Genomic DNA, 25,506 nt, shown 5'->3' on the forward strand with positions numbered 1-25,506 from the left:
TGGGCCTCCCCGGGGACCCGCTGGCAGAGGCCCACGTATCTCAGGGGCGCAGACGGTTCACAAGCGCCCCTGGGATCACATGGGCTGGACCAACGAATGACGGAAGGGAATCCCCATTCATTTTTAACGGGATTCCGTATGTACGGAACCCCATAAGTATAAATGGAAATACCCCAAAAATACACCTAGACATCAAATACATTTTTTTTTTTAATCACATATTTAAAATTAATTTAAATGGCATTTAATTAAATGTTTAAAACAAAAATTAAATTTTTTGTAAAATAAATTTTCATTTTAAAGCGGCTAAAAATAAACTTACCTTATTTAACAGGTTTTTAAATGTATAAATTATTGATAATTTTATTTTTCTGTTTTTTAAAACTCTTGCGCGTAAGGCCTGCTTTTACCAGGCGTAAGAATTTCATGGGCATTGGCTGGGCCGAACTCTCCGCCTGCGGGTGCCCTTTTCCCAGGGATGCGGATGATCTGTCAAAACAATTCTTGACAGATCGCAAGTTACGGGTTTTAGCACATGCGCAGCATATGCCTAAACCTGGAACTTGCGCGGCCCCTACCGGCACGTGCACACCTCGTACGCACCCGTAGGGCCCGCACATGACAGCCCATCATGTTTAAAATTTTAGACCAGCCTAAGGTGCATGCTGTGTAAGCTTAATTTTAGTAATTAAATTTAAAGAAAATTGTATTTAATGAAACTGCATACAATTCCCCGATTTCCTTGTGGCGAGTGGCCACCTTGGCCATAGAACATGGTCATTGAAGTTGAAGCAATTTCCAGCCTTTGAGGAAATTACTTGTTAAAATGTGAACTGTAAAAATTCTGATGGGTTGTATTTTTCATAGTGTAATTTTTCATTGGGTTTTTCCTTGCTGAATTTTCATTTGCCAAAGTTTTTATTCAGAGCAAACCATAGCAGATGTTAGATTAATGAAGTCCAATGTAATGGCTCCCTCCATCCGATTCCCTAGCACATTGAAGCTGGATAAGATAGTCTCTTGGAGATTGCGGTCACAGGCCTCCATAGCAGCAGCGTGAGCATTGACAAAATATTCTCTCACTCTTTGCAATATCTCTGCTGCTGGGACTCTGCTGTATATGCCCCAAGAGTACTCCATGGACAACAGTCATACATGACTGCTCGGCCAAATGTTCTCTTATATTGTTGATGACTCCATCCCTTCAAGCTCTGTACCACCATCTTTCAAGATTGTCATCACTGTACTCCTCAAAAAAAACTACCATTGATCCCTCTGCCCTGTCCAGTTCCCACCATAAAATACCATGCCTCCTCAGATAATGAAGCAGTCCATGCCCGCATGCAGTAACACCTGGACAACATTCAGGCTTGGGCTGATAAGTGGCAGGTAACATTCGCGCCACACAAGTGCCAGGCAATGACTATCTCCACCAAGCGAGTGCCTAACCACCTCCCCTTGAGATTCAACGGCATTACCATCGCCGAATCCCCCACCATTAATATCCTGGGGGTCACCATTGACCAGAAACTTAACTGGACCAGCCACATAAATATTGTGGCAACAAGAGCAGGTCAGAGGCTGGGTATTCTGTGGCGAGTGTCTCACCTCCTGACTCCCCAAAGCCTTTCCACCATCTACAAGACACAAGTCAGGAGTGTGATGAAATACTCTCCACTTGCCTGGATAAGTGCAGCTCCAACAACACTCAGAAGCTCGACACTATTCAATGCAAGGCAGCCGCTTGATTGGCACCCCATCCACCACCTTAAACATTCACTCCCTCCACCACGGGCGTACCGTGGCTACAGTGTGTACCATCTACAAGATGCACTGCAGCAACTCGCCAGGGCTTCTTCGGCAGCACCTCCCAAACCCGCGACCTCTTCCACCTAGAAGGACAAGGGCAGCAGGCGCATGGGAACACCACCACCTCCAAGTCACACACCATCCTGACTTGGAAGTTTATCGCCGTTCCTTCATCGTTGCTAGGTCAAAATCCTGGAACTCCCTAACAGCACTGCAGGAGTACCTTCACCACACGGACTGCAACGGTTCAAGAAGGCAGCTCACCACCACCTTCTCAAGGGCAACTAGGGATGGGCAGTAAATGCTGGCCTTGCCAGCGACGCCCAAATCCCATAAACGAATAAAAAAAAATCTCCAGCCTTTTCTTCTCCAAAGTCCTTGAATATCTCTGCCATCCAGCTCCATGTGTTCTCACCCATCGCTCCCTCTTCAACTTCCTTCAATCCAGCTTCTGCCCAGCTCATTGTTTCAAGATTGCCCTAATCACAGTCACCAGTGACATTCTTTGTGACTGTGACCATAATGCACTATCCCTTCTTGTGCTCTTCCAACAGTCACCAGCAGGTGTTGCAGGATATTTTGCACACTTTTAAGTGACCAAATAAACCATTGATAATTCGATAGCAGCCTTCTTTTAAATGCAGGCCTCATGAGGTTCAAATCCAAGGACTGTTCAGCTGAGGAGGACTCAGACAGCCTTCCAGCCTACAGGTTGCTGCTCCTCCACTGCCTTCATCGTGTTTAACTAACTTGATTGAATTACTTGATGAGGTAACAGAAAGGGTTGATGAGGGCAATGCGACTGATGTGTATATGGATTTCCAAAAGGCGTTTGCTGGCAAGCCTAATATGTAGCACTTTATCAAAGTTGAAACCCATGGAATAAAAGGGACAGTGGCAGCATGGATACGGAATTGGCTAAGAGACAGGAAACCGAGAGTAGTGATGAACAGTCAGGCCTCGGCGAGAGTACTGCATGCAGTTCTGGTCACCACATTGCAGGAAAGATGTGATTGCACTAGAGGGTACGGAGGAGATCTACAAGGATGCTGCCGGGAGTAGAGAATCTTAGCTATGAGGAAAGACTGGATAGGCTGGGTCTGTTTTCCTTGGAACAGAGGAGGCTGAGGGGAGACCATATTGAGGTGTATAAATTTATGAGGGGCCTAGATAAAGTGGATATAAACAATCAATTTCCCTTAGCAGAGGGTTCAAAAACCAGGGAGCACAGATTTAAAGTAATTGGTGGAAGGTTTAGAGGGGAGTTGAGGGAAATTTCTTCACCTAGATGGTTGTGGGGGTCTGGAACTCACTGCCTGAAAGGGTGGTAGAGGCAGGAACCCTAACCACATTTAAAAAGTACTTGGATGTGCACTTGGGATTCTCTAACCTGCAGGGCTACGGACCAAGAGCTGGGAAGTGGGATTAAGCTGGATAGCTCTTTGTTGGCTGGCGCAGGCACGATGGGCCGTAATGGCCTCCTTCCGTGCTGTAACTTTCGATGATTCTATGGTTCTAACAGTTATTTTTCAGACTGGAGGAAGTTATGCAGTGGTGTTCCCCAGGGATCGGCTCTAGGACCACTGCTTTTATTGATTATCTATTAATGACTTGGATTTGGGTGTACAGGGTACAATTTCAAAATTTGCAAGTGACACAAAACTTGGAACTATAGTGAACAGTGAGGTGGATAGTGACAGACTTCAAGAAGACATAGACAGGCTGGTGAAATGGGCGGACATGTGGCAGATGAAATTTAACGCAGAAAAGTACGACGTGATACATTTTGGTCAGAAGAAAGAGCAGAGGCAATATAAGCTAAAGGATACAATTCTAAAAGGGGGTGCATTAACAGGGAGACCTGGGGGTATGTGTGCAAGTCGTTGAAGGTGGCAGGGCAAGTTGAGAATGCGGTTAAAAAGCATATGGGATCCTGGGCTTCATAAATAGAGGCATAGAGTACAAAAGCAAGGAAGTTATGATGAACCTTTATAAAACACTGGTTCGGCCTCAACTGGAGTATTGTGTCCAATTCTGGGCACCGCACTTTAGGAAAGATGTGAGGCCTCAGAGAGGGTGCAGACAAGATGTACGAAAATGATTACAGGGATGAGGTAACAACAGAAAATGTTGGAAATACTCAGCAGGCCAGGCAGCATCCGTGGAGAGAGAAACAGAGTTAACGTTTCAGGTCTGGGACCTGTCACTTTAATTCACCGCTTCACTCCCACTCTGATCTCTCTGTCCTCGGGCTATTGCATTGTTCCAATGAAGCTCAACGTAAGCTTGAGGAACAGCACCTCATCTTTCGATTGGGCACTTTGCAGCCTGCCGGACTCAACATTGAGTTCAACAATTTCAGATAATTATCCCTGCCCCCATTTTTCATGCAGTATGATTTTTGCCATTCCCATTTGCAACATTTTATCTTTCCTGCCTCTTACAAAAGTACAGGATGTTCTTTCTATTTCTTCCTCCCCTCCTAACCCCCCCCCGTCTCTGCACCTGCTTAATATCTGTTACATCTCCAGCTTTTTCCAGTTCTGATGAAGGGTCCCAGACCTGAAACGTTAACTCTGTTTCTCTCTCCACGGATGCTGCCTGGCCTGTAGTGTATGTATCCGTCTACCTTTAAGAAAACCATTGTATGTAACTGTTCACCTTTAAGAGAACTATTTTAGGTGTGGCACTACTTTGTTGGCTTCTGTATACTGTAATACCGACGGTGACCACACCGGTATATAAGTGCTGTGTCAGGATTTATTTGGCAGATTCGCCCTGACCTTCGAATAGTAAAGTCCTGTTTTAAGTTACTCTTGGAGTCTGTGTATTAATTAACTAAACAACCCACAGACTTTACAGTGGCGACGAGTCCGATCGTACCCTGCGGCAACAATACTTCCGAAGCAGTTAACGAGCGTCGAGAAGAGGCAACCGCCCTCGTCGTTCTGCTGGGAGAAAACTCGAGGCTGCAGAACTAGAAAGGAGGAAGAATTTAGAGACAAAGACTTCCATCAGCAACAGGCACTGACTGTCCCTTCTGTCACGGTGAGGAGTGAGCCGATCAGCACGAGAAGCAAGGCGGCCACGGTGACTGTGAGTAAGGGAAAGTAAAAAGAATAACCGGAGGATAAGGGCGGTGCACTCGACCACGGTCGAGGGGGAAAGGAGCCGGACAGAAGTCGGGTCCAGAGGCGCTGAGCCTGGGGCAGCGTGGAGCAAGGAAGCCGCGGTACAGACAGGCTGGGGGACGCAACGGCGTCGTGAGACAGCTAGACCGCGACCGGCGAAAAAGGCCGGGCAGCGACCGAAGCCACGAAGCGCTGCGACCGGGAACGTAGGCGCGGGAAGAGATAAACTCAGCCGCAGCCGGGGAGGGAAGCACCGGACTGCGAGAGGGCTGGGAGGCACGATTGGGAGCCGAGCGAGCGGGAGAGGCAGAGCCGACCAAGGGAGACTGAGCGAGAGCCAGTCCAGCGGCTGAAACTGTCCTCCGTCAACGGGGTGTACCCAGCGCCGGTAGAGCCGAGCGAGCGGGAGAGAGACAGAGCCCGAGCAAGGGAGACTGAGCGAGAGCCAGTCCAGCGGCTGAAACTGTTCTCCGTCAACGGGGTGTACCCAGCGCCGGTAGAGCCGAGCGAGGGGAACTGAGCAAGAGCCAGCCCAACGGCTGAAACTGTTCGCCGTCAACGGGGTGTACCCAGCGCCGGTTGCCCTGCCGAGAAAAGGGAAAGCACTGAAGCCGACGCGCAGGCTGTGAACCTGAAAGCCAGCGGCCGTCGCCCGTGGGGAAAGTGTACCCCTCCCGCCAGGGAAGAAACGCGGGAAGCCGCCATTAGGCGGGGAAGAAGACAGAAGCGGGAAACCGCCATTGAAGTGGGCGGGGAGAGAAGATAAGCGCGGGAAACTGCCATTTTCGCGGGAACCGCCATCTTGGAAAAAAAAAAATTTTTAAAGAAATAATTCGTGGTGTTTATCAGGAAGAGAGGAAGATGCCTAAGCGTGGTAACATCAACGATTTTAATTCCGAGGTAGAAGACCGGGCCACGTATGTGGAACGCATTGAGATCTATTGTGAGGCCAATAAAATAGAAGAAGATGACAAAGCTATAACCTTGCTAAACTCGATGGGCGCGAAGACATACGGGCTCTTGAAGCATCTACTATCACCGGCTAAACCGGCGGATCAGACTTTCGATGATATTGTGGCTGTTCTGAAGGATCACTTGAACCCCACATCGTTGATGTTGGCGGAACGATTCAAATTCTATGCGAGAACGCAAGGGAAAGACGAAAGCAACGCAGAATACTTGGTCGAACTGCGTAGACTAGCGAAATACTGCCAGTTTGGAGGGAATCTGACAGAGGCATTGCAAGACAAGTTCGTGTGCGGATTGGCAAAGGAAGGAACGCAAAAGCGACTACTCGAAGAGAACGACCTTACACTTGACAGGGCTGTCCTTATTGCAGCATCGCACGAAGCCGCAGCGAAGGGAACTGCGGAAATGCAGCTAAAGACAGCGGCACTCAGTGTGGATCAAATTACCTCGACAACAACAAAATGCTATCGTTGTGGGAAGACAACACACGACCAGAACCAATGCTGGTTTAAGAACCAGGAATGTAGGAAATGTGGCAAACTGGGTCACATAGCTAAGGTATGCCGGTCAGGGAAGAAGACCAACAACCAAAGGAAGCCATCACAGGAAAAGTACAACAAGGTACACAAGGTGGCTGAGAAGAGTTCAGACGAACAGAATTCGGACTCAGACCCAAACGGCCAGGAGCTGGGTAGTCTGAGAATTCACAATGTGAGTAAGGAAGCTGACCTACAAACTATCTGGGTCATGCTAAAAATAGCTGGAGTCCAAGTGAAAATGGAGTTGGACACTGGATCAGCTCTATCAGTCATAAATCGAAGGGATTACCACCAGCTATTCTCACATATACCCTTAAGAGATACCAAGTTCGTATTGCAGACATACACGGGGCATAAAGTATACCCCATGGGAAAGATAAGAGTCAAGGTGAGAGATAGGGGTAAAGAACACCCAAGAATGAACTTATACGTACTACCTGAGGGAGGACCACCACTTCTAGGACGGGAGTGGATCAAGAAAATAGACATGGAATGGCACTATCTAAAAGCCATAACGAGTGAGGACTCGGTGCAGACAATCAGCTCAGATTCTGAATCGGATGACGATAAGACCAACCCAAATGTGAAAGACAAGGCTAAAATGGACTTGCCGACTAAGGTTGGAAAAACGAAGGCATGCAGAAAGGCTTATGCTCCAGAGAAGAACAAAGTTTCAGAACAGATCTCCACCGAACAACGACAACATAGTTTGACAGAGAATTCTGAGTCTGTTCAGTTTAAGGACATATCCATGACGGAAGAACACCGAGCTCGGACTCAACTTTATTTCAAATTACGACAACAATTAGAACAATCGAGTTACCGTCTCGTACAAGAGATGAAAACAATGAAAAAGTTCTATGACACCGAATGGGAGAATCTGGAAAGACAACAGAAACAGCTAGCTCAAGCAGAGAGCGACCATAGAGCCATCGTGACCAATCACCGATCACATCTCCCTTATGATGTTCAGGAGTTAGAATATTTGCAGAAAGAAGCAAATGAAGAGGAATCTTCAGGAAGCCAGGATTTTATTCCAGTTCTTCTCTACGACTCCTTACAAGCAGAGTTTGAGAAGTTGAAGGAACAGTATGAACAGGCCCAGGCTACAATCCTGGAGGGGGTTAACTCGGCAACCTCCGAAAAGCTAGTTTCAGTGGAAGCATATGAGCAACTAAAGGTTGAACATGAGCAAGAAGTCCAAAGGCTGCAGGAAATTCTTGATGAGCTCAAGGCCAAGACAGACTCATTGGTAGAAGTTCCATCCATAGATGAGAAATTAGAGGTGAAAGACATGGCAGAACATGAAAGTCAAGATGTCCAAGAACTCATAAAAATATTGAAGGAAACCCAAGACAAATATGAGGCGGCAATGACCGAGGTTCAACAACTTGAAGAACAGATTCAACTGGGAATTCTTTCAGTGAAAGAAAAGGCAACTGTAAGAAACACAGAGACTGTAAGAATGGCCCCTGAACATGAGCTAGAGAGCATCAAGGCGCAACTTCTCCGAGCGCTTAAAGCCAAAGTACAAGAGGAAAAAAAGGTGAAAGCATTGGAGGAAAAGGTGGATGAAATGGAGAAGACTCTGATCCACAGGGTCCCCGTGGAAGAGTTAACGGTCAGCCAACTCCTTCATATGCTGAGAGACAAGACTCTGCAATGGGAACCATTTGAACACGAGCTTCAATCTTCAAAGGGAAGGGGTTCGGAGCTCTCAAAAGTTTGGGGAATAGTTGAGGTTGCAACACAGATTTTACGGGGCTGCCGAAAGTACGCTGAATCACGTCAATGTGAACTACAGAATGTTGAAACAGCTGCTCCAGTAGAAGGATTGAATAGCCCGATCAATCAATCCCCGATGGAAGGGGAAGTATTGGAATCACAAATGAGGTCATTAGTGAAGGATTGGCAGGAAACCCAGGAAGAGCGGGATGAATATGAACGCATGAAGAAGTCTCTTCAGGAAAGATGTCTCGGGAGGGAACAACAGTCGGCTAACGTCCAGTTGGGTAAGGAAGAAGTAGCAGGCCCTCTCGCTAGACTAGTTCAGGACAACACCGAATATTACCATGACCTGTTGAGTGACATGGAATATTACGAGGACTTGGTCTGCCCAGCTTGTGATGAAAACTCCCAAAGTGCAGAAATCAGGTTGAAGCACTTAAAGTCTAAGGAACATAGGGAGATGGTGGCGCTACAGCTGGCAGCTGATAAGGGAGCCCCGAGAGTCTCCAAGAAGCAGAAAAGAAAAAGACGAAGCAGAAAGTGATAACCATCTAAATCATTATCACTTCTACCAGATCATGTACGTGGGCCCTACGAAGGGAGCCAAATCAGTTGGCAAGTAGGAAAATTACCAAGGCAGTCCAGCTGTTTGTAAAAGTCAGCACTGCTGGTTCAGCAGGACGGAAGTTCAAGCTGTTAAGTCAAGGGAAAGACTATTGGATGAGTCACGCTAGCAATGTGAACCGGCTACACCACAGAGATGTTGTTCGGACCGAGTCAAGACCAGAGACTGAATCTGTGAACTGTTCCCGCAGAGACTGAATCTGTAAACTGTTTCCCGCATAGATTATACCTGTGAATTGTTTTACATGAAGTTGAATATATGTTATGTTTAATGGGGGACTAAGTATGTTGTAAGCTAAAAAGGGAGGATTGTAGTGTATGTATCCGTCTACCTTTAAGAAAACCATTGTATGTAACTGTTCACCTTTAAGAGAACTATTTTAGGTGTGGCACTACTTTGTTGGCTTCTGTATACTGTAATACCGACGGTGACCACACCGGTATATAAGTGCTGTGTCAGGATTTATTTGGCAGATTCGCCCTGACCTTCGAATAGTAAAGTCCTGTTTTAAGTTACTCTTGGAGTCTGTGTATTAATTAACTAAACAACCCACAGACTTTACATGGCCTGCTGAGTATTTCCAGCATTTTCTGTTGTTATTTCAGATTTCCAGCATCCGCAGTATTTTGCAATTACAGGGATGAGGTACTTCAGTTAAGTGGATAGACTGGAGAAGCTGGGGTTGTCCTCCTTGGAGCAGAGAAGGTTGAGAGGAGATTTGCTAGATGTGTTCAAAATCATGAGGGCTCTAGACAGAGTAGATAGAGACAAACTGTTCCCATTTGCAGAGGGGCTGGGAACCAGGGGACACAGATTTGAGGTGGTTGGTGGGGGAGCCAAAGGCGACATGAGGAAAAACTTTTTTACGCAGCGAGTGGTTATGCTCTGGAATGCACTGCCTGAAAGGGTGGTGGAGACGGACTAAATCACGGCTTTCAAAAGGGAGATGGATAAGTACCTGAAGGAAATAAAATGCAGGGCGATAGGGAAAGGGCGGGGGAGTGGAACTAGCTGAAGTGCTCATTCAGAGAGCCGGCACGAGCTTGATGGGCCAAATGGCCTCCTTCTGTGCTGTAACCATTCTATCATGCATTCCTACTAACATATGCTCTGTGATTCAAACAGTGCACCCTCCTCAAACCCCCAGAGTGCTTGTTACAGATGGAGTGAGTGACACATGATGCTGTGAGCTACTGAATTAATTATGTGGTACAGGGACATGTTCTTGGGGAGTACTTTCAGCATATGTTGAAGGCTGCAAGACACTCCTTCAAACACTATTTATGTGACTAGTCACTCAATTCAAAGTTACTTAATTCCATTTATCTGATAATTCAATTTTTAGCTCCAAATTTCCACTTTTCTGTGTTATTTGGATTGTTTATTTCAAATTATTATATAGTTCATTTTTCGTGCAAAGATTGGCTGAAATATTGGGAGTAGACTATATAACCTTTTGGGCTGGAAAAATCCTCTGGCAGAATTCTACAGAACTGCAGCAGGGTGGCTTCCAGCGCTGACCCCAGTATGTTTTTCAAGGGCTTCTGGTCATATTTCTGCCAGTGCCAGAAAGCCTACCAGAAGTGGGGAGGAGAAGAAATATTGCATTGCAAACCTTGAGCACCTTCAGCAGTAGCACCTGGTTGACTGCTTTCTGGGGCTGCTAAAGAAGTAAAGGAGTTTTTTTTAATTGGTGTGTTGGCTAAGTCCAGTCATTTCCCTGGTTTAAAATTAAATCCTCTACCCCATAGCAATTTTGGACACCAGGAACTCATCGGTCTTCAGGTGTTCAACATTGCTATTGTATACAGGACAGAAAATACAGAACGTGATGTTTCCCGCTATTATCATGTAATTTCCATATGGCCTCCCAGTTTGGGCAGGCATTTTCAATATCCACTGTCACTTCTGAAGGTAGCAGAGGGGAAGCAATGGAAAGGCTCTCCACCCGACATCCTGTGCTCCCCCACTGTTCTACTACCTGAAACCTTCATGTGCTAAAGTGTATGAATGATTAAATGAGTAAAGGGTAAAAAGACTTAACAGTAAAAGAATGAATGGTACTAGTCCTGAACTTGAGGGAGGTCTTTGACTTCATTCTGCCCCACTACCTCTATGCTTTCAGACCTCAAGATTTGCAGAGCAGCTTCTTCAGAAGTACTTAAGGGCTTAGAGTTGCAGAGCTCACCTCCTGTGCAGGTTTGATTTTATGTGCTGCCTTGGTCTGCAAGTTAGTGAAGTAAGTGTTGACATGTTGGAAGTTTGAAGAGGACATAGTGACACCCAGTGAAAAGGAGATGGATTAAAGGAATGGGCAAATCAACCTATCCAGAAATGATACTTTAGTTCCATTACTTGAACTAGTTTGACATAAATTCCAATTTTAGTGAAGTGAGAGTGAATAGAATGAAATTGTAGCACTTTATTTGAGGTCAGTCACAATCTTTGAATCACTCCTACACATATACACAGGATCTGGATGTCATAATGATATGTGCATTATGAGATAATTCTGAATTAAAGTTACATCGGCTTCATTGTAACTGCTTTTGATGCAGTTATGTGAAACCAAAGCAGTACAAGGAGCGTAGCTGCAATATAATAAATTATAAATCAAGACTTCAAGATATTTTCTGCTTAGGGTCTACTGGAGTCTTTAAAGTAAAAGAGAGGTGATGAACAAGAGACACAAAGTAGGAAATGGTTTCCTGTGCCTTATTATTGAAGCTAGGTGTTAAAACCATCTCATACCATGATCTGTTTTTTTTATTTATGGAACCTCTCTCTCACTGCCAATCCTTTACCCTTGTTATGTTTCTGCCACCACCCCCTTCCCCCCGCAACCTCCCTGCCATTCTAGGCTTTTCCTGCATCCAAAAGGGCACCTAGTCCGCAATCAGTGCTGCTTTTGCAGCTTGCTATGAGATGCACTTCCCTTTAAGGAATTTCCCTTAATTTGCCTTGGCTCTTTTCTGCAGCAGCACGACTGAGATTGGGAGCTGTAGTTTGGGACCACCTGCACCCCACCACTTTGTTGTGTTGCACTTTAGCACTCTAGCCTGCCGAACCATGCTGTTTATTCTTACTTCAATAAAGTATTTCAACAAAGTTTCATTTTTTTAAAGAAAGCTTGTGCATATCCAAGCAGTTATCAAGCTATGCAAATAATCAACTTGGCCTAATGGCACACACATCACGTCTAAAAATTTATAATCAAATCAAATATGTATAAAACTGCAATTAATTTAATTAAGCAATTTGGATTTTGGGAGCTGTAAAAATATTTCACATACATTGGTTGGAAACTTCCAAGTTATCTAATCAAGGCTTATTTGAACACTGATGGAGTGCGTTTAACTAATACTGTCTGCTGTGAGAATTATTTCACTCCATACAACTGGAGAAAGTGCTTTTCCCTGCAATTTCCATTTTGCCACAGATAAATGGCAATCATTTGTGAGTTTTGGACTTGTCTAGATAGTACCTTCGCCAGTTTAACTGTTTCCAAATTAATACATTTGATTGAAATAAATTTACAATAATTATTAGTCAAATCTCCTGTGGGATTGTACATGGGCAGGCAAGGCTAGAAGGTGAGAGATAATTGAACCAATGTGGCAGAGCAGAGAGGCAAGGGAGTGGAGGTGGAGCAGAGGAGGGGAAGAAGAAGGCAGTGAGAGGAATGAGAAAGTGGGGTTGGGGTGGGGGGGAAGAAGAGAGGGACTGAGGAAGGAGGCTAGTGGGATTGAGGCATGGTACTGCCCGCATTGGAGGAGGGGAAAACTTGCTCAGTGGGAAAGTTAAAGGTCAAACATTTGTTTGGTCGGAGGGGTGGCAGGGAGGAGGAGGTTGAGTGCTGATATCTTGCTTGATTTATAGAAAATTTGACCAGAAAAAAAGAGTAGTGGTTTTCTGTAAACCAACCCTAATTACACTCTTAAACATTTTTAAAATAATTCTAAAATTGTTCATGGCACCACTCGTAGGGTGAGTTGAAGCCCCACTCCAGAAGTTGAGCACACCACCTAGGCTGTTCAGTGCAGTACTGATTACTGCATTGTCAGAGGTGCTGACTTTCTGATCAGATGTTATTGCAAGGTCCCAGCTGCCTATTCAGGTATATGTAAAAGATCCCTTGGCACTGTTTGAAGAAGAGCAGGCCAACATTTATCCCCCAACCTACATCAGCAAAAACTAATTAATCTCAGTCGCTGTTTTTGCATAGAATTGCTGCCATGTTTGCCGACATTACAATAAATTTCAAAAGTAATTAATTGGCTGTGAAATACTTTGAGACATCCTGCGGTCATGAAAGGCATAAATGCCGGTTCTTAATTTATATTTGAATTCACTCAGCCAACACTTCAACCCCTTTTGGATACTCATTCCCAGAAAAACTATTGAATCATCAGTGAGCAGCACTCACTCCTGATCTTATAACAGAAGGAAGGTCATTGATGAAGCAGCTAAAGATGGATAGGCCAAAGACGCTGTCCTGAGCAACTCCTGCAACAATGTCTTAGGGCTGTAATGATTGGCTTCTGATAATCACGACCAAGTATGATTCCACTACTGGGGGTTTTCTCTTTAACCCCCACTGACCACAGCCTTGTAGGGCTCATTGGTGCAATACTCAGTCAAATACTGTTTTGATGTTGAGGGCAGTTATTCTCACCTCTCCGTATGCATTCAGCTCTTGTGTCCATGTCTGGATCAATGCTGTGGTATGTTCTGGCACAAAGTAGTTCTAGAAAAACCCAAACTGAGCGTCAGTGAGCAGGTTATTGATGGATGTGTATTGCTTGATGGTCATATTGATGACTTCTTCAGTTACTTTGTTGATATTTGGGAGGAGGCTGATAGGGTGGTAACTGGTTGTTCTAGATTTGTCCTACATTTTGTACATTGCATACATGTGGGCAATTTTCCATTGTTGGGTAGATACCAGTGTCATAGCTGCGCTGGAAAAGCTTGATGAGAGAGGGTGGCTAGATCAGGTGCACAGATCTTCAGCACTACAGCTGGAATGTTGTCATTCCCATAGCTTTCACTGTGTCCAGTTACCTTCTTTTCTTAAAGTCTTGCAGAGTGAACCAAATTGGCTGGATAGCAGCATTTATGATGGTGGGGACCTCCAGAGGAGGCTGAATAGGATCATCCATTTGGCATTTTTGCCTGAAGATGCTTGAAAACCCCTTTAACCTTATCTCTTACACTCATGCTGAGCTCTGATGTGGTTGAGGATAGGGATGTTCATGGAGCCTTCTGCTCCTGTTATTTGTCTGATTGTCCGCCATCTTTTTCATCTAGATGTGGTCGGGGCCATGTAGCTTTGCTTTGTTTGTTGGTTATGGAACCATTTAGTTCTGTAGCCATCTGCTTTTGGTATTGAGCTTGCAGGTAGCCCTGTGTTGTAGCCTCGCTAGGTTGCTAACTCATTCTAATGTATGCATGGTGCTGCTCCTAGCACACCCTTCAACAATCCCCATTAAAACAGGGTTCATCTCTCAGCTTGATTGTGATTTGAGGGGCATGTCCAACCATAAGGTTACAGATTGAGGTGGTTACAATTCTGCTGTTGATGGCCCAAGGCCCTCATAGATACCCACGTTTGGCATACTAACTAGACAGGATTGAAAAAATAAACATATCTGGTTATGATGTTTTAGGAGAGATAGAATAGGTAAGAAAGGAGGAGTGGTAATATTGGTGAATGATGGAATGCATGCAGTATAGAGGACTGAAAAAAGAGGTTTAGACAAAGTCAGTATGGTTAGCGATCAAAAAATTTTAAAGGATTTTTTACATTAGTAGGTTTGCACCACAGTCCCTTAACTGTTGGTGGAAAATGGAAGTGGAAATCTGTAGACAGATCAGGGAAATTAGTAGGGATATTGTGCTGGAGATTTTAGTTATCTATTTGTTGATTGGGACAGGGAGGGAGTAAATGGAGAAAAGAGAATTGAATTCTTAAAAGGTCTGCAGTATTCCTTCCTCAAGCAGTATGTTTGTATATGTACTGTATGCAGAACTACCTCGAGCAGTACATTAGATGGATAGTTTAGATGTCCATCACTGGATCTGGCTAGACCACAACAAGCACCATCAGGCATCACTCTCTTCTGCCAAGGCCATTTCAGGATCATCCCAGAGAACAAATATAACCCCCCGTCTTCTTTTCTCCTTAAACCCCTGTCCTCTTCGACTTTCACCTCTAACAATGTGTGAGGAGCTCATAGACCTCTTTCTCACTAAGATTGAGACTATCCAGCTGCTTGTGCTCCTTGTCCTTGCTCACCAAGCCAAACTGTTCCCCAGACTCTCTCCTGCCCTAGCCCTGAAATGTCTCTTCTATCTCCCCTCATGCAGTCTCCCACCTCATTAACGTGCTAGCCACCAGACCTTCCTTCCTGGCCCCCCATGCTAGTTGGCATTGTAAATGGTTTCCTCTGCTCAGGTACTGTCTCCCTCCCTTTCAAAACGGAATCTTTTTGAAACTGTAATATTGCAGTCGTGGTGTACTTCAAGGCTGCCATCATTCTATTCAGGAACCTAACTCTCACTAACAATGTTTTTTCAATGTGCAGTGACTACCATTTTTTTCCAAATTTTGCTTAGTGAAGTTTTGTCATTTTTATATACTAATCTACTCACTGTCATGGAATTCCAAAACAATAATGCATTTCCTGTTTATTGCTGCACGACTTATAACATTTGATATTGTAATACAACCCATTTAATGTCCTAATTTTTCAGGGTTAAAGTAACTTAGCTAAACTAAATCAAATTTATATGCTAATACATGAGAACTATTTCCCCAGCTAATCAAGGCATGATTGGCACTGTAATTGATTGTGTGATTTCATCATGAATATGCCAGAATATGATCAGCCCTCAACTTTAAATTAAGCTTGTAATCACTGTTGATTGTAATCAGCTGTTGTGCCATCTTTTCTACAACGATCTGTGCTTCATCTTCTGATGCTCCTTTTTCATTTTTTTATATTTCATTTCTAGTTCTGTTTGTACTTTTATTTTTATGAGCACAGGCTGATACTAATAAACAATATACAGCTACCTTCTCTAAGCTTCTGTGAAGCTGCAGACTGCCAGTTCTTAATAAACTTTCAGCAGAACACCTACATGCTTGAATGTTTTGACTTTGCAGGGTATTCACAAACTTCAGTACTGCAACAATGCAATAAAGTACTGTAAGTGAAGAATACTGTGCTGCGAGAACACAAATAAAGGTGCAGAACTATAAATTTAGCTGAATACCCAAATTAACTGTTCATGTGGTGATGAGCTGGATATACAGAATCAGGTGCCATTCACTAAACTTGGATCTTCAGTGATGCTTTGCATGGATTTGAATTGCAGAAACTGCATCCTTGAGGTGTTGACCCATGTCCATATTAGCACCACACTGCATTAGTATTTGCCACATTTCTAACAACCTGGTTCTTCTTTCCTTAATGCCCACATGACAGCAAGGTGGGACATATCGTCAACCATCCTAGGAGAGTGTATTGCATCCCTAGGTAAGTTTCCAGGATCAGATAAACACCATCGTTATCAGGAGGTTAAAGGTTAATAGACATTCAAAGATGGACTTTCCCCTGAGCTCAATAGACTCATGGGTCCAGTGCTGTTGGAAGTCCTGTTCTGTCTGAATCTCAAATGCCCCTTGTTGAGCATCATTGGTTTGTGGTAGTCTGTGCTGATCTGACATGGTATACTGCCTTTTCCTGTATGCTCTGCTTTGGGCCTCACCACCTTTGCTTGGTGTCTAATATAGATCTCTTTACTTGGGTAACCAACTTTTTAATTTGGAGAGATCTATTGCCCTATTTATAGCCTGCTTTCTGGACACCAGAGGTCAGTGCTGCTAAAGAGAAAGTTCTCATGTTAAAACTCAAATGTAGATTTCCTGTTTTGAAACTGTATATTGTTTTATTACCATTCTGTTCTGATTTACTACCCTTTATGTTGTGTTTATGTATAGTGTACATGATATCAGGGTTTTTATTTAAAATTACTGTTTAAACATTGAAGATTCTTTTCCTGAATGCGGTAGCAGTAGAGAAAATTTTGATTTGATCAAAGCCATTGTAACTTACTTTGAAATCTTTGTAGACTCACCATTTGGGGATTATTCTCCATCCAGTAATAATTCTGTTACAATGTAGATATTTCTGAAATGGTTCGAGACAAACTGAACTGAAGAAGAAAGCATACGGGCGGGGTGGGGGGAGGGGCTGCAATAGGTATGGTTAAAAATAAGAGCTAATGCAGGAAGAAGTTACGACCAGAATAAGGAAAGCAAGGAAGCAGTACGAGGAGAGAATTTCAAAAAAATCGTAAAACAAACAGTGAATAATTCTACAAATAATTCTTTCAAAGATCCAGCACAGGCACGATGGGCCGAATTATTCTGTGCTGTATTATTCTATGATTCTACTTAGATCAGTAAAAAGAGAATTGTTAAGTGTGAGGTTGGACCTCTGAGAGGACAGGAGAGGATTGTGAGTTAGTAGATGATAAATAGAAACTGGATGAATACCAGCAAGGACTGGTTGAGTTGAATGGCCTTTTTCTGTGTTGCAATTTCTATGTTATTTTGTGTTTAGTGAATAGGATCTGGACAGTATTCTGTAAAGTAACAGCAATCTAAACTATGTTTATGGAAATCTCAAAGGAGATTCTCTATCAGTACTCCTCTCAAGTCAATTAAAAATAGTCTTGATTAATCTTTTTGTTTAAAAACTACTAAAGACATATTCAGAGGAACTGATGGAAATTTCGATGCCTAAACATGTACAAGAGTTGAATCGCCATAAACTACTGAAGCGACAAGATTGCTGTCGTACCTTGGGTTGATGATTGTTTTTGTAGAATCTTTAACATAGCTCCTTTCCACCGTTGCACTTTCTAACTCTCTCTGCCAGATTTATACAGAGTTAGTGCAAACTGTTTACTCAAAACTGTTCTGGGAATCACCAGAATTAGAACTTTAAAGATTCGTGATTCTAATTTTTAAAAGCTATTCATGATGAGATATATTTTTTAAATATCAGTGGAAGCGGTTCCGTTAATTTTTAAACTTTTTTTTTAGCAAAACCACTTGAGCTATATATTTCAACCTCAATAAATTTTAAATTGTGTAATTTTAAATGAGTGAAATTGGGTATTAGTTAAAAACATTGTTTTACCTGTAGTATGTTACATTAAAATGTATACCTATAATAAGATGCATGGAATTTGGTTGTGTTAATTTGTCCTCTTATGTAAATTTCTAAAAATATATGTCCATGTGTAAACGAGCTGAAAGTAATTGTTTAAGTGAAATGCTAATGAGTTGCGCAAAATAAAAGTTAACTGTTTTCATTTCAAGTCTGGCATAAAATTCTGAAAGCCACTGGTATAAGTACTTAACCATAGTTTTAGTCTTCTTGTAACACCTCTGTTACATAGCACTTAGATATAGAGCAATACCCTTATATAAAATGCTACACTGTAAACTCTCAGCATTCAGTTGAGCATTTTTAAATTTATTCTCAGAAATGCAAGGCCTCCTTTATTTCCTTTCCGTATTTGCTGAGGAGGAGATAATGAACTTTCTCCTTTTACTGCTGCACTCTTTGCGCTGATAGCATTGCCACAGTGGTATTGGCCAGGGGCTTCCAGGATATTGGCCCAGCAATGATGAAAGAAAAGTGCTATGTGTCCAAATAAGGATGTAGTTTGACTTGCAGGGGAATGTAGAGGTAATGGTGTTCCCACAACATTACTGCTCTTGTTCTTCTTGGTGGTAGAGGTGGCTGGGCTTGGGAAGTGCTATCGACATTGTCTTGGTCAGCTACTGCAGTGCATCTTGTAGATCATACATACAGCAACTATATTGCAATGGTGATGGATATTGAGTCTATTGGTAGGAGAGCTGATCAGACAAACTGCTCTGTTCGAGAGAGTGTCAAGCTTCTCAAGTGTTGTTGCAGCTGCACTCATCCAGGCAAGTAGTGAGTATTCTGTCACACCTCTGACTTGAACTGTATAAATGGTGGAAAGGCTTTTAGAGATCAGGTCACAGAGTACCTTACCTCTGCCCTGCCCTTGATATGGCAGTCCAGTAAAGATTTTGGTCAGTGGTGACCCCAAAGATGCTGATAGTGAGGGACTTGGCAATCATGATTTTATTGAAGGACAAGGGGATCTAGTTGGGCCTTCTCATGTTCGAGATGGTCATTACCTGGCACTTGTGCCGTGAATGCCACCTGACGTTTTTCAGCCCAAGTCTGGATGTTGTCCAGGTTCTGCAGTAGGCTGCCATGGGCTGCTTCAATATCTGTGCAATAATTGCCAAGCAATCCTACCTGTACAGCATTATTAACCAGTTAGAATCATAGAAACTTACAGCTCAGAAGAGGCCATTCAGCCCATCGTGCCTGTTCTGGCTCTTTGAAAGAGCAGTCGTGCTTGGTCCCACATCCCCACTTTTTGTCCGTAACCCTGCAAGTTCCTCATCCTCAAGTACCTGTCCAACTCCCTTTTAAAATTATTGATAGAATCAGTTTCCACCACCTTTTCAGGTAGCGCGTTCCAGATCCCGACAACTCTGAGTGAAAAAAATTCTTATCATCTCCCCTCGAGATATTTTGCCAATGATTTTGAATCTATGACCTCTTGTTATTAACCCACTCACCAGAGGGAATAATTTTTCTCTATCAAAACCTCTCATCATCTTGAAAACCTCGATTAGGTCACCTCATAATCTTCTTTATTCCAAGGAGAAAAGTCCAAACTTTTCCAACCTCTCCTCATAATTGAAGTCCCTTATCCCTGGTAACATCCTAGTAAACCTCATCTGTACCCTTTCTAAGGCCTTTACATCTTTCCTGAATTGTGGTGCCCAGAATTGTCCACAGTACTCCAGCTGATGTCTAACCAGTCATTTATAAAGTTATAGCATGATCTCTTTGCATTTTATAAACCCAAGTAACCCATATGCTTTTTAAGCACATTATTAACTTGCCGTGCCTCAGTCTTAAATGGTCGACCCCTTATCCTGAGACTATGCCCCCTAGTTCTAGACTCTCCAACCAGGGGAAACTACTTCTCAGGATCTACCCCCTCAGAATCTTATATGTTTCAATGAGATCACCTTTTATTCTTCTAAACTCCAGACAGTATAGGCCCAGTCTAATCCATCTCTCCTCATAGGACAACCTTCTCTTCCCAGGAATCAATCATGTGACCCTTCAGATAAGGAAACCAAAACTGTGCACAGTATTCCAGGTGTGGTCTCACCAAAGCCCTGTACAATTGTAGCAAGACTTCCTTACTTGTACTCCAACCCCCTTGCAATAAAGGCCAACATGCCATTTGCCTTCCTAATTACTTGCTGTACCTGCATGCTGACTCTCTGTTTCCTGTACAAGGACACCTAAATCTCTCTCAACACCAACTTTTAATAGTTTCTCACCATTTAAAAAATATTCTGTTTTTCTATTCTTCCTACTAAAGTGAATAACTTCACATTTCCCCACATTATACTCCATCTGCCACCTTATTGCCCTCTCACTTAACCTGTCTATATCCCTTTGTGCCCTTGTATCTTTGTGTCCTCCTCACAGCTTACTTTCCCACCTAGCCAAGCACTGATCTTTGCTGCACCGCACTAGTTACAGCCTGCCAACCTGAAAATAACCTGTTTATCCCTACTCTCTGTTTTCTGTCTGTTAATCAATCTACTATCCATGCTAATATATTACCCCCAACCCCATGAGCCCTAATCTTGTGTAACAACCTCTTGTGTGGCACCTTATCGAATGCCTTTTGAAAATCCAAATATACTACATCCACTGGTTCCCCTTTATCTACCATGCTAGTTATATCCACAAAAAGCTCAAATTTATTACACTTGATCGACCTTTCATAAAAACAAGTTGATTCTGCCTAATCATATTATGATTTTCTAAGTGCCCTGTTACCACTTCCTTAATAATGGATTCCAGCATTTTTCGATGGCTGATATCAGGCTAACTGGTCTGTAGTTCCCTGTTTTCTCCCTTGCTCCTTTCTTGAATAGCGGAGCTCCATTTGCTACCTTCCAATTCGCTGGGACTGCTCTAGAATCTAGGGAATTTTGGAAGATCACAACCAATGGATCCACTATCTCTACCGCCACCTCTTTTAGAACCCTAGGATGTAGGCCATCAGGTCCAGGGGATTTGTCGGCTTTTAGTCCCATTAGTTTCTCAAGTACTTTTTCTCTGCTGATATTAATTACTTTAAGTTCCTCACTCTCATTAGCCCCTTGGTTCCTCACTATTTTTGGTATGCTTATTGTGTCTTCTACTGTGAAAACAGATACAGAATCTTTGTTTAAAGTCTATGCCATTTCCTATTCCCCATTATAATTTCACCTGTCTCAGCCTCTAAGGGGCAAACGCGTACTTTTTGATACTCTCTTCCTTTTTGCTTGCTTGTAGAAGCTCTTACAATCTGTTTTTATATTTCTTGCTAGTTTACTCTCCCTTTTTTATCAACTTTTTGGTCATCCTTTGCTAGTTTCTAAAGCTCTCCCACTCTTCAGGCTTACTACTATTCTTTGCACCATTATAAGCCTCTTCTTTGAATCAAATGCTATCCTTAACTTCTTTAGTTAGCCACAGATGGATCACTTTTCCTGTGGAGTTTTTATTTCTCAATGGAATGTATATTCGTTGAGAATTTTAGAATTTTTAAAAAGGTACCATCATACCTTTTAACCTAATTTCGCAATCTATCTTAGTCAACTCGCCCCTCGTACCTTTATTTAAGTTTAAGACTCTAGTTTCAGACTTAGGATTTCACGTTAAGTCTGAGAATGACTTGCCTGTCATATTATGATCACTCTTCCCCAGAGTATCCTTACTATGCGATTATTAATTAACCCTGTCTCATTACGCAATACAAGATCTAAAATAGCCTTTTCCCTGGTTGGTTCCACAGCGTATTGTTCTAGGAAACTGTCTCGAATGCATTCCATGAAGTCATCCTCCAGACTACCTTTGCCAATTTGATTTGCCCAGTCTATATAAAGATTAAAGTCCCCCACGATTATTGCATTATCTTTGTTACAAGCTCCTATTATTTCTTGATTAATACTCTGTCCAATGGTATAGTTACTGTTTGGGGGCCTATAAACCAATCCCACCAGTGTTTTCTGCCTATTTTTATTTTTTTATCTCTACCCATACTGATTCTACTTCCTGATCTTCGGAGCCAAGATCATTGCTTACTACTGTCCTTAGGTCATCCTTTATTATCAGGGCTAACCCCCCTACCCTTTCCATTCTGCCTGTCTTTTCGAAACATCAAGTACCCTGGAATATTTAGTTTTGAACCTTGGTAACCATTGCAACCACGTCTCTGTAATGGCTATTAGATCAAAGCCATTTATCTCTATTCATGCCACTAATTTGTCGATCTTGTTATAAGTGTTTTGTGCATTCAGATAAAGAGCTTTTAATTTTAACTTTTTACCAATATATTCTCTGCTTTCACCTAATACGCTGATGCACTATTACCATTAAAAACTCTGGCCTAGAAATTCAGTTGGCTGCGCCAGCCGTTAACGCCTTAGGAGGAGCAGATCTTGAGCGCTAGGCGCTTAGCGCCCGGGCGCAGCGCGATCTGCGCCTCGCCCCAACTTCAGTAGACGTTTAGCGCCGGCGCAAAGTCTTTGCGCGCGCTCAGCTGCGCGCGCAGATCATGACGTCATTTCGTCGTGCAACGCCCTTTGTGCGCCCGGAACCGGAACTTCACTCGCGCCGCCCCATTGTGCGCCTGGCGGCCCGAACGACTGTGAAGTGGAACGGTACACGGCCGAGGCGGGCCGCGGGGAGCGCAAATTAAAGGGCACTCCTGCAGTAGAAAAGGCAGCCGTTTTGCAACACTTTGTGAGAGACAAAGACGATGATGATGATGATGGAGGAGGAACGACGAGGAGGAACGACGACGACCGGGTCCACATAACAGACTGATGGAGAAGCCCTCCCCAACAACACAAATACAGCAGTCTCGGCCTTTCAAATAAACAAATCCACCCTCCCCCAGTTTTAGCGCTCGAGCAAACTCGTAGGGCGAAGCTAATGAATATCGGCGATGTGGCCTCGAATTTGCGCCGGGCGCAAACTTTAGCGGCCGCCCGACTTTACCGCCCCAAAAGTGGCTATAATGAATTTCTAGGCCTCTGTCCCTCCTTGTCATACTCTGCTTGTATCTACCCAAATTGCTACACTGCTTCATTTCTTTGACTTTTCTCTTTAGATTTCTGAATTGTCCCTCGCCTGACCCCTCCTTCCCTTTAGTTTATTGAAGTCCATCTGCTATGCATCTGCCCATTTCACCATCCTGTCTATGTCATCCTGAAGCCTATATCTGTCCCCATCACTCTACTACTTTGCCAAGTTTTGTATCAGCTGCAAACTTTATACTACTGCTCCCTACACACGAGTCTAGGTCGTTTAAGAAAATTGAAAAGAGTAATGGACCCAAAACTGACTCTTGGGGAACATCACTGCAAACCTCTTCCCAGTCTGAAAAACATCCATCCACCAACCGCCCTTTGCTTCCTGTCACTGAGCCAATTTTGTATCCATACCACTATTTAATTCCATGGGCTTCCATCTTCTTAATAAGCCTTCTGTGTGGCACTTTAGCGAATGCCTTCCAAAAGTCCATATATACATCTACTGCACTACCTTGATCAACCTTCTCTGTTACATCATCAAAGTTAAATGCTTTTCAGAGACATTGGGTGCGAAATTGGACATGGATGGAGCTGCAAAACAGGCAGATTCGCATTTGCCAACCGTTGTATGACACACTCGATATTCAGTTCTATTGACGTCAATGGAACTGAATATCTGGCGGAGCGTATAACAGGTAACCAATGTGATCACGCCTGTTATGCCTCCTCACCCATTTCCAATTTCACCCCCATCATCTGGTAGGTGGTTGTTGATGCCATTAATGAGGATCATCTTATTCTTCACAAATGTTATCACAAGAGAATTTTGTTGTATTTGTGAAAGAACTACATAAATTTAAAGCCAAGTCTGGGTGATGAAGGGAAATTTGAATAGTCAGTCAATTAGTGGGAGGGGTGTCTTGCACCTATAATGGTCACATATAAAACTGCATTGGCAAAGGTTTGGGAACAGGGTACCTGAGGGTTAGATGGAGACTGATCTCTGGTGTGGGAATGCACTTCAAAAACAAAAATATGTAAATAGGCCTCCAAGGTTAGAATGAATGGAGACCCTCTTTAAAACCCAAATTTCTTCTAGTACTGTCTACAGCCTTAATGTTTTATTTTATTGCAGGCTCATTGTGGTCATTAACAGGAGCAGTGTTGTATGCTGTCTACATAGTCATGATTAAAAGAAAAGTTGACCGAGAAGACAAACTTGACATACCCATGTTTTTTGGTAAGGTTGACGGTCACACAGCATACTGTATAATTCTTTTGAATAATAAAACCAGCTACGGTTGCCTATTCTGTCATAACTACAGTTTACTCTTGCATGGTTTTGCTATAGTACTATTTGTGGTTACATATGTCCATGTTTATATAACTATATTCAGATTAAAATAATGGGAACCTTAAAACTTGTGGACTTCTGAGAGGGTTTGAACAATCTCGGTTATTTTTTTTAAATTCAAGGTTATGTTATGTAAAATATATGGCGCTATTCATGTGATCTCAATCTGATACTGTTAGATCTACCAACATTCTCTAATTTCAATAATAAACTGCATTTCTGAGCAATCAAACATGCACGGTCATCTGCATGAACTGACAGTGATAACCATACCATAGTCTTTCAAATGATTGAGAATATGCAATATACACATGTGCACATGATTATATGGAAATCCCGGTGAGTTGGAAAGTCCATCATTAGAATTGGTGTGCATTTTGAAATCTTTAAACTTTTCAAATCCCAAGTATGGTATGTAATGCCAAATTTCATTTAGTTCAATCTACTCTACAATTACATTATGTGCAATAAGAAACATTCATAGCAGAGTCGTTTCAATTTATTTTCAATAGTTTAATTATGTATTAAAATATTGCATGTATAATTGCAGAGGTGAATTAAGTGAAATAGATTGATATACTATTTGCTGTATTAATTGTTACCACACAGAGTACTGTCAACCAATGTTCCCATTAATTTTTTTTTTGAGTACGCGGCCCCTTTACCGGGCTGTGCGGCCCATTCAAAGCCAGCGAGTCGGCTGCGCAGGAGGCCCTGAGAGCCGCACAGCTTAAAGGGACCATTACTGTCAGCAGGATTTAGTACTCATACTCCCTGGGCCACAGCTGAGGTATCTTGTCAAGTGATTTTGCAAATGTGAGCTTGTAAAAGATGTTAAGATTTGGCACAGTCAATAATGACCTGACGTAGTTTCTAATGACACGACCATGTCAAACTTTATGTTCAGTTACCCGTTTGGCCGGAAACAACCTTTGGGACCAGTTTTCAGTCAGTCAGGGTGCAATTTGGGGAGGGGGCAAAGGAGAAAAGGTAGGTTTTAGATTTTTGACATAGAATATGATAATTTAAATAAACCAGATAATTTCGAAATACAAATTAATGTAGTGAATGCAGAAGAACTAAAAGCTAAGAAAAACTGGTAACATTCAAAGGGT

General features: G+C 42.9%; 1 protein-coding gene across 11 annotated transcripts in view; it reads left to right on the forward strand.

Moving 5' to 3' along the window:
• The window catches only part of LOC147120527 (solute carrier family 35 member F5-like), a 139,323-nt gene that overhangs the window by 86,081 nt on the left and 27,736 nt on the right, over nucleotides 1-25,506 (forward strand). For 9 of the 11 annotated variants that reach the window (XR_015078206.1, XM_085986572.1, XM_085986571.1 and 6 more), the window contains 2 exons: nucleotides 16,292-16,342; nucleotides 24,173-24,277. Coding sequence is in view for 10 of the 11 variants with exons in the window: in XM_085986572.1 (XP_085842698.1) it covers nucleotides 16,292-16,342; nucleotides 24,173-24,277 (156 nt within the window). In the remaining variant the exon portion in view is untranslated. The remainder of the gene's footprint in view (nucleotides 1-16,291; nucleotides 16,343-24,172; nucleotides 24,278-25,506) is intronic. The other 2 variants (XM_085986577.1, XM_085986579.1) reach the window with 1 other exon arrangement.

This window comes from Somniosus microcephalus, chromosome 4, assembly GCF_052327205.1.
Source record: "Somniosus microcephalus isolate GS21.2 chromosome 4, FLI_Smic_1.0, whole genome shotgun sequence".
NCBI classification, from domain to species: Eukaryota; Metazoa; Chordata; class Chondrichthyes; order Squaliformes; family Somniosidae; genus Somniosus; species Somniosus microcephalus.